The sequence below is a fragment of the Lathyrus oleraceus genome, chromosome 1 (assembly GCF_024323335.1).
Source record: "Lathyrus oleraceus cultivar Zhongwan6 chromosome 1, CAAS_Psat_ZW6_1.0, whole genome shotgun sequence".
NCBI lineage: Eukaryota > Viridiplantae > Streptophyta > Magnoliopsida > Fabales > Fabaceae > Lathyrus > Lathyrus oleraceus.
In genome coordinates, this window is record NC_066579.1 from 63,670,975 (window position 1) to 63,681,107 (window position 10,133).

General features: G+C 30.8%; 1 protein-coding gene across 6 annotated transcripts; it reads left to right on the top strand.

Annotated features, from left to right (window-relative positions):
- The first annotated feature begins 4,045 nt into the window (after positions 1-4,045).
- Positions 4,046-8,650, top strand: LOC127115276 (LEAF RUST 10 DISEASE-RESISTANCE LOCUS RECEPTOR-LIKE PROTEIN KINASE-like 1.2). Of its 6 annotated transcripts, none has more exons than XM_051046869.1 (5): positions 4,046-4,257; positions 7,200-7,427; positions 7,515-7,547; positions 7,649-7,882; positions 8,166-8,650. In XM_051046869.1, coding segments are annotated over exons 1-5 (747 nt in total). In that variant the 5' UTR covers positions 4,046-4,256; the 3' UTR covers positions 8,417-8,650. The 6 variants fall into 6 exon arrangements, with proteins under 6 accessions (XP_050902826.1, XP_050902829.1, XP_050902820.1 ...); XM_051046872.1 differs by having other exon boundaries at positions 4,047-4,257; positions 7,195-7,427; XM_051046875.1 differs by lacking the exon at positions 4,046-4,257 and adding an exon at positions 6,525-6,711 and having other exon boundaries at positions 7,195-7,427.
- Positions 8,651-10,133: the final 1,483 nt, after the last annotated feature.

Here is a 10,133-nt window from a genome sequence, read left to right on the forward strand (position 1 = left end):
CTGGTGTGCTTGTTTTATTTTTTCGACTACTTTTTCGGTCACATTTTGATCTGCCTGAGTGTTTTAACTATACTTTTTTACTTCAAAATTTGACAAAAACCTGTATGTTTCCGAGAAATTTATTTCGCACCGATCATTGTCGTGCGTTAATTTAAATTTTTTGAGCATTTTTGTGCCCGATTTTTATTCATTTTTTATCCTTTTATTTTATTTTTTTAGTCAAAACGATCGACATAATTAATTAGAATTAATTAATCATTTAGTTTGAATTTATTTTGTGTATTTTATTTTTAATTTAATTATCCATAAACTATTTCTTATAATTCATAAAAAATAATAAAAGGATTAGAAAAAATCAAAATTAATTTGCTAATCAGGATTTGACACTTGGCATCACATCATTGAGGCCTACCCAAAAAATCCTAAAATTGAGACGTTAGATGATTTCTTCTTCACGTGATCTAGTCCAATAGTTGGAAAAATGGATCTCGGGTTTTCCTCCAATTGGATTCCATGTGGCATGATGTGATTGGCGTTGGAAAATTTTCAAAATAAAAAAGAAGAAGAGCATCAGGTGGATCACAATAAGAGGTTCCAAAGTTTTCCATTATGCTTTTCATTTTTGTCCTTTTATGAGATTCTCTTAAAAACTTCTCAATAAAATAAAATAATAAAAAGACTCGAGGAACTTCATTTGGTTGTCCTGGAAGTCAAAAAAAACCTTATACACCTGGATATTTGTTTTACTCTATTCTTCTTGATTATCGTCGCCACTTTCTTCAATCTAGATACACCATTATTTCCACCCAAACACTTCAGAATCTCCTTCCATTAACCTCCAGCAACCGTCCACAAGACCCTCCGCCGACCATACCCCACACTTCCCTCCCCTCTACTCCGCTGCCTACAAATCTCCAAACCACCACCACCCTCTATCAACTCATGGCCTCACAACCTACTCCTTCACTATGACTAACTCACGAAGCCTCCACCATGTACACACAAAACAGTGACCCTAAACACAATCGTTAAACCCCTTTTGTGTTCTCCAATGATGATTTTACACCACACGTAAAGCCTCCACGTTCATCACCGTGCAACAACCATACGACCAACTCCTTACTACAAGAATCACAACTCTGATCTGCTCCGATAAGGCACAAATCAATGTCACCATGCTACAACTAACGAAGCTCATCATCTCTTTTTTATTTGCATAGCAACAACACCAAAGCGGTAACATCGACGACTTCGACTCGTTTATGGTAACGATTCAAAATAAGTTTTCCTGTTGTACTATATTGTTTACTTTTGATAATTGTTCGATTTCGGTTCGTTTACGTTATGCCTATTCTGATTTTGCTTTGTGTTTAAGCGTTGCAATATCTTGTAAATATAGTCTTTCCTGCATATGTTTGTAAATGAGACGGTGAAAAATGATTGACATTGAAATAGGAAAGAAGTTCATCTTCAACCATTTTCAATCCATTTCTACCATTCCCAATTTCTCAAACTTTCCATTTCAAACTCTCCAACCATTTTGTCAAACCATTTTGCAATCGTTAATCAAATGGTTGATCCAACGTCAAGCCATTTTCACAATGCAAATCAAAAACACGTAACCATTATTTAACACTTTTCAATAAAGATGGAAACGGAACATGGTGGATACCACAGGCTCCAGAGACTAAGATTGGAGATGGATATCTCACTAATCCTAGTTCTCTCCATCATTCAAAACTATCAAGGCAATTTCTTTAAACCTTTTCTTAATCAAAACTCTAAAACACCTAAAGATATCAAACCATTTTGCAAATAAGATGGAAACAGAATGTGGTAGATACCACGAGATCCATAGGCTAATATTCAAGATGGATATCTCACCCATCCTAGTTTTCACCATTACTCGAAACACTTCAAACCAATCAAACTCTTATATGGTCGTCGCATGATTGATCTTAAAACTCTTTTTGTAAACGAAAGGTACTTTGTCTTGAGACGATGCAAAAATAATGTTCCATCCACTTGAATGTGTGAGTAAGCTTGTGATGTTGTCCATAAATGTTGATTTGTAAATCCATTAGGCGGTAATGCAAACGTTCCCTTCTCCACTTGTTTTGGGTAACCAACAATGTTTTTCATCGATTGAGACAAAGTATTTTTTTACTAAAATCGACCAAGAAAGAAACATTTTCTACCCAGAACTATATAAGCCACGACCTCTCTATTGCATCAGGAGATACATAGGAGCAAGATTTGTAAATTTTGTCAAGCACATTAATAAAAAAAATCCAAAAAAACATTTTCTCTTTTCTTTGGTTCTTATTTTTCTTTCCATCTTAATAACTCAAGAAACCTAACATTTCTAAGTTAACATTAACGTGCACAACTAACCAAACGGTTCCCGCTGAGTACAACATATGTGAGGGGTTCTAATACCTCTCCCTTGCGTAATCGACTCTTGAACCCTAATTTGGTTGCGACGATCAATATCATTGTCATTCTTTTTTGGGTTTTATCAATATTTTATCTTTCCTTATTAGGAGTAAATAAAGTTCGATGACAACTATGTTTAGTCCATCCCGCGAGTGTGCGATTGTGCTTCGCTAAGTCGTGGTTAAGTGAAACAATTCTACGAGTTATTAGTGCAACATGAACACAAGAGTGCTTCTCATGATTAGAAAGAAATTTGGAGATTAAAATTTCTAGAGAGAATTAAATCCTTTGTTTGGTTGTTGAAGCATGATAGGTTATTGACTAACCAAAGAAATAATAGAAGAGGTCTTGGTGCTGCTGATCGTAAGTTGTGTGGGCATAATAGTGAAACTACGTTGCATGTGTTTCGTGAGTACCCCTGTGCTATAGAAGTTTGGGTGAACAAAGTGCCAACGGAGATGCATCATAATACTTTCAACCTGGAGTTGGAGGATTGAATCATTTTGAATGTTCATTCAATACTAAGAAGAAGAATAATTGAAGTTCTTATTGGGCGATGGCTTGTCATTCTCTTTGGTAATGACATAATAAAGAAGATCAAATAGAGGACTTTGTTAGACCCGTTAATGTTAGCATGCAAGTGTCGATTCGAGTGAAAGAATATAGTGAATCATTGAATAAGAATAATAGGGTAGTTGGGAGAACCAATGAGATTAGTCTTATTAAGTGGGTTCCTACGACTTCTAGTCGAGCTTAATATTGATGGGGCTTTCATAGAGGGTGTTACTGCGGGTTGTGGTGGTCTTGTCAGAGATGAGAATGGGTTTTTGGATGGAACGTTTTGCTAAGAATGTGGGTATATGTAGTAGCTACATGGCGGAGTTATAAGGTTTAGTGGAAGGATTGTTGTTCACTATTTATCTAGGACTCAGAAGAATATAAGTTATTACAAACTCTTCGGAAATTGTCATGGATATTAATCAGGGAATAACTAAAAGAAGTGAAGGTTTGGAGATGCTCAGGAAGATTGGAAGCATGTTGAGTAGGTTTGATGAAGCCATTGTGATGCATGCTTTTAGAGAATCCAACCAGTGTGTGGATGCTCTTGTGAAAGTCGGTTGTAGCTTAAATAGTGATTTGCAAATTTATTCTGCTGCCCATATTTTTATTGAGGAATTTTTAGCTTAAATAGTTTGTTTTAAATTAGAAAAAAAAAACTTACTCCTTTATGATATTTAATGATATTATGTTTAAAATTAAATATGATGAATATTTAAAATAGATTTGATTTTAATGTTGAGTTAAAAGAGACGAGGGATCATTTAGTTAATGAAGTAGAATTTAAATGAAATAAGTATGAGTCTATAAGTGATAAAATAAATTCAAAAGAGAATATAATTTACATGTAATAGGAATCCTGCTTTATATACACATAAGTTTATACTACTACAAATATTTTGAGACGATGGGAAGCAAATAAATAAATAATTAGGCATAAGGTACGCAATAATACACCTTGGTAGACGCTAAAAATAAAATCCAACTGTCCCCAAAATAAAAATAGAAGAGCACACTCCCTTATCCTCCTCAATATATTAGAAAGCACCACAAACTACTGCTGCATAGCGACCACGAAAGGAATTGGAAAAAGCACAGTCCCCTGCCACCATAAGCTTTATTTTGTTATTTCAAGGAGCTTAATGCGCGTTAAGAGATTATAACACCGACAACTCAGTCCTTCAACAATCAGCCACCGTCAAAAAACTAGTGAAGCGAAACTCAACAACTATCATTGACTTCTCTTTCCATCGGTGAAACCAAGTAAGTTACTTCTCTGCTTTTAATCAATCATTGACTCATCCCTCCGAACTCTCCATCATAATAGAAACAGATTCTCTAACGCCAAAAATCTCCAAATTCGTACCTACTATCATTTCCATCTTTCAAATTTGATCTTAACTATATTTTTTTAATTGTTTTTTTAACTATATGCATACTTTCGAATATATTTTATAAGATTAAGATTTTTTTTCTTTTTAATAAAAATCAGTACCATTTAAAAGTAAAAAATTTTAACATACTTTTCAAGCTTTCCATTATTCATTTTTAAAAAAAAGATTTTAATAGAAATATAAATTATGTTGATGGAAGTGGACAAGTTAACAACATGTGAAGAATGGTTTCTACGGTGATGCTGTTTGAATGTTTGAGCTTTCTTTTATTTAAAAAATTAAAGAGCAAGACACATGTCAAAATATGGCACACGTGATAAATGATGGTGATTAAAGTTACTCTAACCATAATAAGAGAATTCAATTCCATTCATGATAGGGCTCTGATACCGGAAGATAATATTTGGTTCTCAGAAAATAGAAATTGTTTTCTTTCCTTCAAATTTACTAAATAGCACACTTGGAAAGGAAAGTGATTTTATTTCAAAACCTCACATGACACTATGTTGGGAGGGTGAATTGGACATTTCCCTAAAGGAATGTGTTGAACATATTTTAATACATCAGATACTAAGATGTTAATTATTTTTTCATTTTTCTTTCTTTTCTATCACATATTATTAATTATTCTATATAACATCAAGTAATAATAAAAATATCTCAATTGATATTTTATCTTCTAATACCAATTGACCAATTATTAATGTTATCAAAAATGTCATCTCTTATATTTATTAATATTGATTTGTCTCTTTTATTTATAATTAATCTCTTCAAAGTTCATTGGTTATTCTATTGGTCCCAATTGACAACATTTAGAGCACATATGAACTATAATTATTACAACTGATAATAGATAGAATATATAGAAATTCAATTAGTCTCAACTGACAACTAATTAATTGAGTATTTAAGAAAATATGGGGTATTACAATTCTAGATGACGGACATCCCAGGAGCGGGCACCCCAAAAGTGCAGTTGAGGTGCGCCATCTGGGATGGAGCATTTTATTTTTATTTTTTTATTTTTGAATTAACTTTAAATGATTAAAATTATTATTTTATATTAAATACTAATTAAAATATTATATTTAATAGAATTAAATTCTTAAATAAATATTAATAAATTAAATATTTTTTTATATAATATTTTTAATAATTATTTAATATTAATAAATTACCTTTTTATATAGTATTTGTAATAAATATTTAATATTAATTAAAAATTAATATTAAAATTAGAATTGAATAATTTTTTTTAACAAATTACATAAATTATTACAATTTTTTTTAATAAATTTTAAAAATTAAATAAAAAAATTAATATTTCATATAATATTAATTAAAAACGATACTTACAATGTTTACATTCTTAATATTATTTAAGTATAATTACAAATTACAAGAGATTAAAAATAAATTAATTTCGACGTTGATTGGGATCTTCATCGACGAAATGACTATCGGTTTCACATCTTGCACAAACTCGAACCCGGTGACCACGATCTAATGGTTGTGTTGAGGTAGGTATAGGAGGGGCTATTGTTGTGGACGGCTAAGCAGTGTTTTGAAAAATGAATGGTTGTTCACGAAAAATTTCAAATGCTTCAAAATTCTCGAAATTCATATTAGGAGAAAAATTGTTACTTCCATCTTTTTCAACTTTTCTTCTACGCTTCATCGCATATGACGCACCCCAACTGTTTTGGGTATCCGTCATCTAAGATGGAGGGTCCTGAAAAATAATTAAATATTAACATTAAAGAAATACAAAAAATAACATTGGAGAAAATAATTTTCATATTTAGTTGTATTATGGGAATAACAATCCAAATGTGTGACATATAGGTTAAAAACTCTTTTTTGGTACTGAAATTTAAATGTGATAATGGTGAGTTTAGCATTCTTTTTAAATGCAAAAATGCAAAAGTATTGTTTTTAAAATTAATATTATTCTCATACTGTACTTAATTATTCTATTTAAAAGATTCAAAGTTAAAGTTAAAGTTAAAGTTAAAATAATAATTCCAACCTACCTATCACTTTTTCCATCAAAGTTGTCGTAGGCACAACTTGCATGGGGCATGGGCAAAGATACCCAAATGACACGTCCTTTCTTCGAATCCTATGCAACCGAAATTTCAGGTCACTTGCTTTTATATCTTGCAGTATATTAGCAAATGCAGTTGCTGCAAGTTCTAATTACCGAAGTCATTATGGAAAAATATTATTTTTAAATATCATTATCTTTTTCTTTCATCACCAACACCTTTATATTTCTCCCACTCTTCTTAAGCCTATTCCATATTACCGCAGATGAAATGTACGCATCTTGTGTCTTTTCTAGCTGCGATAATTTCATTTGTGCATTTTTTAGCTGCAGTAATTTCATTAATATAATTTATTATTTATGGAACCTTAAAACACGCTATTGCGGACACACTAAATTTATATTTGATTGTCAAAATGGTAGATTGAGTATGGAAATGATGTCCCCAAAAATTTACATCCTTCATAAAAATGAATCCTCTCAAGTTTTGAGGATTGCAAGAGACGATTTATGGGATTTTCATCATGCTGATAAGCTTTCTTGTCCCAAACATTATATTAATGTGGAAATAAATTCCCATTTCTTCCAATACACTTCCAACAATGAAATGTATACTATATTGTTTGAGTGTGGTCCTCTTCCAAATTCATACTTTTCTCCTTCTTTTCAAATTTCTTTTGAAGTAATCAATTGCAATATAGAGGGAAAATTTCATAGTGTATACATATTATCAATTTTTAAATTGGTTGATTTTAGTGCAGTGAAGTGTAAGAATAGTTTTGAAGTTCCCGGAAAAAACAACTCTTTGCCAAACAAATCAAGTGTTATGGAGGGTATTTTAGTTGAAGGATTTGAGGTGAGATGGAATGGTGTGGGGGAAGACAGGTGCCATGCTTGTACAAAATATGGAGGGAGATCTGGATACAACAGAGAAGAAAATGCATTTATGTGTCTCTCGAAGAGATCCGCCACATCCAAAGTTCCATCAAGTAACATATTCTATTTGAATACTCAATATTCTCTTTAAATCATCACAACTGCTAACCCATACTTGCTTTTATAACTAATTGTTGTAGGAACATGGAATTGGAAAAAGAAACTCATCATTGGTAATAAATTATACTTTCTTTAATATATTTCATCTTTTTTTTAATGTATATACTTTATATAAGAAATATAATTACTTACACTTCTTGTCTTTTTTTGAAAGGTGTTATTTCTACTGTGTTTGTAACACTTGTTGTCATCACATCCATTTACTTTTATAAGCGCCATAATATACACTCTCGCAACCTCTCCTTACAACCATTTAGACTTGACAGTCAACGCATTAGCAAGAGTCAAAACTTTGGAGTCGAACACTTCATCTTTAAAGATCTTTACAAGGCGACAAACAACTTTGACAAAAAACTAGGAGATGGAGGCAGTGCAGAAGTGTTTTATGGTAAAAGATAACACTTTTGTAGTCAAAATATAGTCCCTAAGTCAATAGTCATTACAATCACTGATTTCAGCCATTGATCATGATCAAATGGCTAAGACTCCAAATTCTCAAACGGATAACTCGTGATGTTAGTTGTTTGGTATATAAATGGGTTGTAATTGCAATGACGGTAGAAAACCTTGAATGCAAGAAATTGAGTATATTTTGTTTAATGTATCTATTGCCAATTTTTTTTACTTTTAATAGTCTTAACAAATATTTTCTATCATTTGATTATTTTTAGACAAACTACTAGATGGGCGTGAAGTTGCAGTGAAAAGGCTTTTTAAATTCGGACTCAATAAAGAACAACTATTTCTTAAGGAAATAAATATACTAGCAAGAACTATTCATCCCAATCTCATCTTGTTATATGGTTGCACATCACTCAAAAGTCGTCGAGCTTTGATCGTCTATGAGTATGTTCGTAATGGATCTTTGGATGATCATCTTCATGGTGACAAAGCAACACCTAATAGTCGCCGGCAGTTCTAATCCAAATGATGATATAATGTTGCTGAACGACTACACAATACATAATTCTAGGGATTGATTTCAATATATCATTCAATGTAGTTTTACTATGAAATGAGCATTACAAAGTCCAGGATGATAATGAAATCCAACCAGTAGTCGCCAACAGTTCTAGTCCAAATGATGAAATAGTGTTGTTGAATATTGTGAACGACTACACAATACAAAATTCTAAGAATTGATTTTAATGTATCATTCAGTGCAGTTTTACTATGAAATGAGCATTACAAAATATTATCATGTCTCATTTTTTTTTCATGCTTGATATCATATAAGACTTCTTTCTTACTTCTGCAACATTTAATCTCTGATTTTATTTCTTCAATTTCTATTCTAGTAAATATACACAAAGAAACAATGATTTAAAACATCAAAAATGTATTTTTTGCTAATCAAGTGTTGGAAGGATAATTGCAAAAAGAATGAAGAATTTATTATGAATAATAAAAAAATTCATAGAATAAAAACTTATTTTCATTAGGTACAAAACATAGTGCAATTTATAGGAAAAAAAATCAATTTCTATTATTGTTTGGTAGGTTTTCTTCCATAACTTTATAAAAATTGATGGTCATGCTAAACCAGAAAGGTAAAAGAAAAGTTACTATCGCCTAACTGTTTTATATTATGATACTTTTTTTTATTGTTAGGCTTCTATTTTGCGTAATAAATAAATTTTATTGGAAAAGCTATATTTTTGCTCTTTATATTAGCATGATTATAAACTCTTAGTTGTATAGGAAAATCATATTTCATAGGATCTAACCTCTTAATTGTAAGTGAAGTCATTGAAGCACTAGTAGTAATTCAAAAAGATAAAATATTTAAATGTAAATAACATGACTCAAGTTAGATTTTTCTTTTTGTTGATAGATCCATGTGTAATTTTAAGTCATTGGATGAATTTGTGTACAATTATTAATTATCATATCAATTGATTATGAGTTTATAATTATACTATTATAAGAATGTAACATGTACTATTCAGAAGGTCACATATCCCAATATGATATTGTGTTATCATACTGTTGGTGAAAATGTGGCAACACACGGTTGAAATCGATTTTGATAGAATAAGATTCAATCATTTTTTATCGATTTAAGATTCTCGTTCTTCACTCTTCATTCAAGTGATCAACTACACCTTAGTTGCAAGACATTTCGAACACAATTATTTTGAAGAGAAAAAAACTTTAAAGTAATGAGAGAAAAGAATAGTATTGAGAGAAAGGGGAAGAAAACGAGGGACTAATTCTATCTTCCATAACTTTATAACAATTTAATGTCTAGGATTTGATGGTCATGCTAAACCAGAAAGGTAAAAGAAAAGTTACTATTGCCTAACTGTTTTACATTATGATACTCTTTTTTATTGTTAGGCTTCTCTTTTGCGTAATAAATAAATTTTATTGGAAAAACTATATTTTTGCTCTTTATATTAGCATCATTGCAAACTCTTAGTTGTATAGGAAATATTTCTAAAAACACTTTTAAAATTCTGTGTTTTTAAATCTAAAAAACTAAAGCTATCAAAATATGTTTTGATTTTCAATTTTGAGTTTTACTTTTCAATTTTCAATTGAGGTAACATGGAAAGAAAATACCGTTTCATTAATCGGATTATAGTAATTACTTACAATATTTTTTAGTTGTAATATTTCACTCTCAACTATTGTTA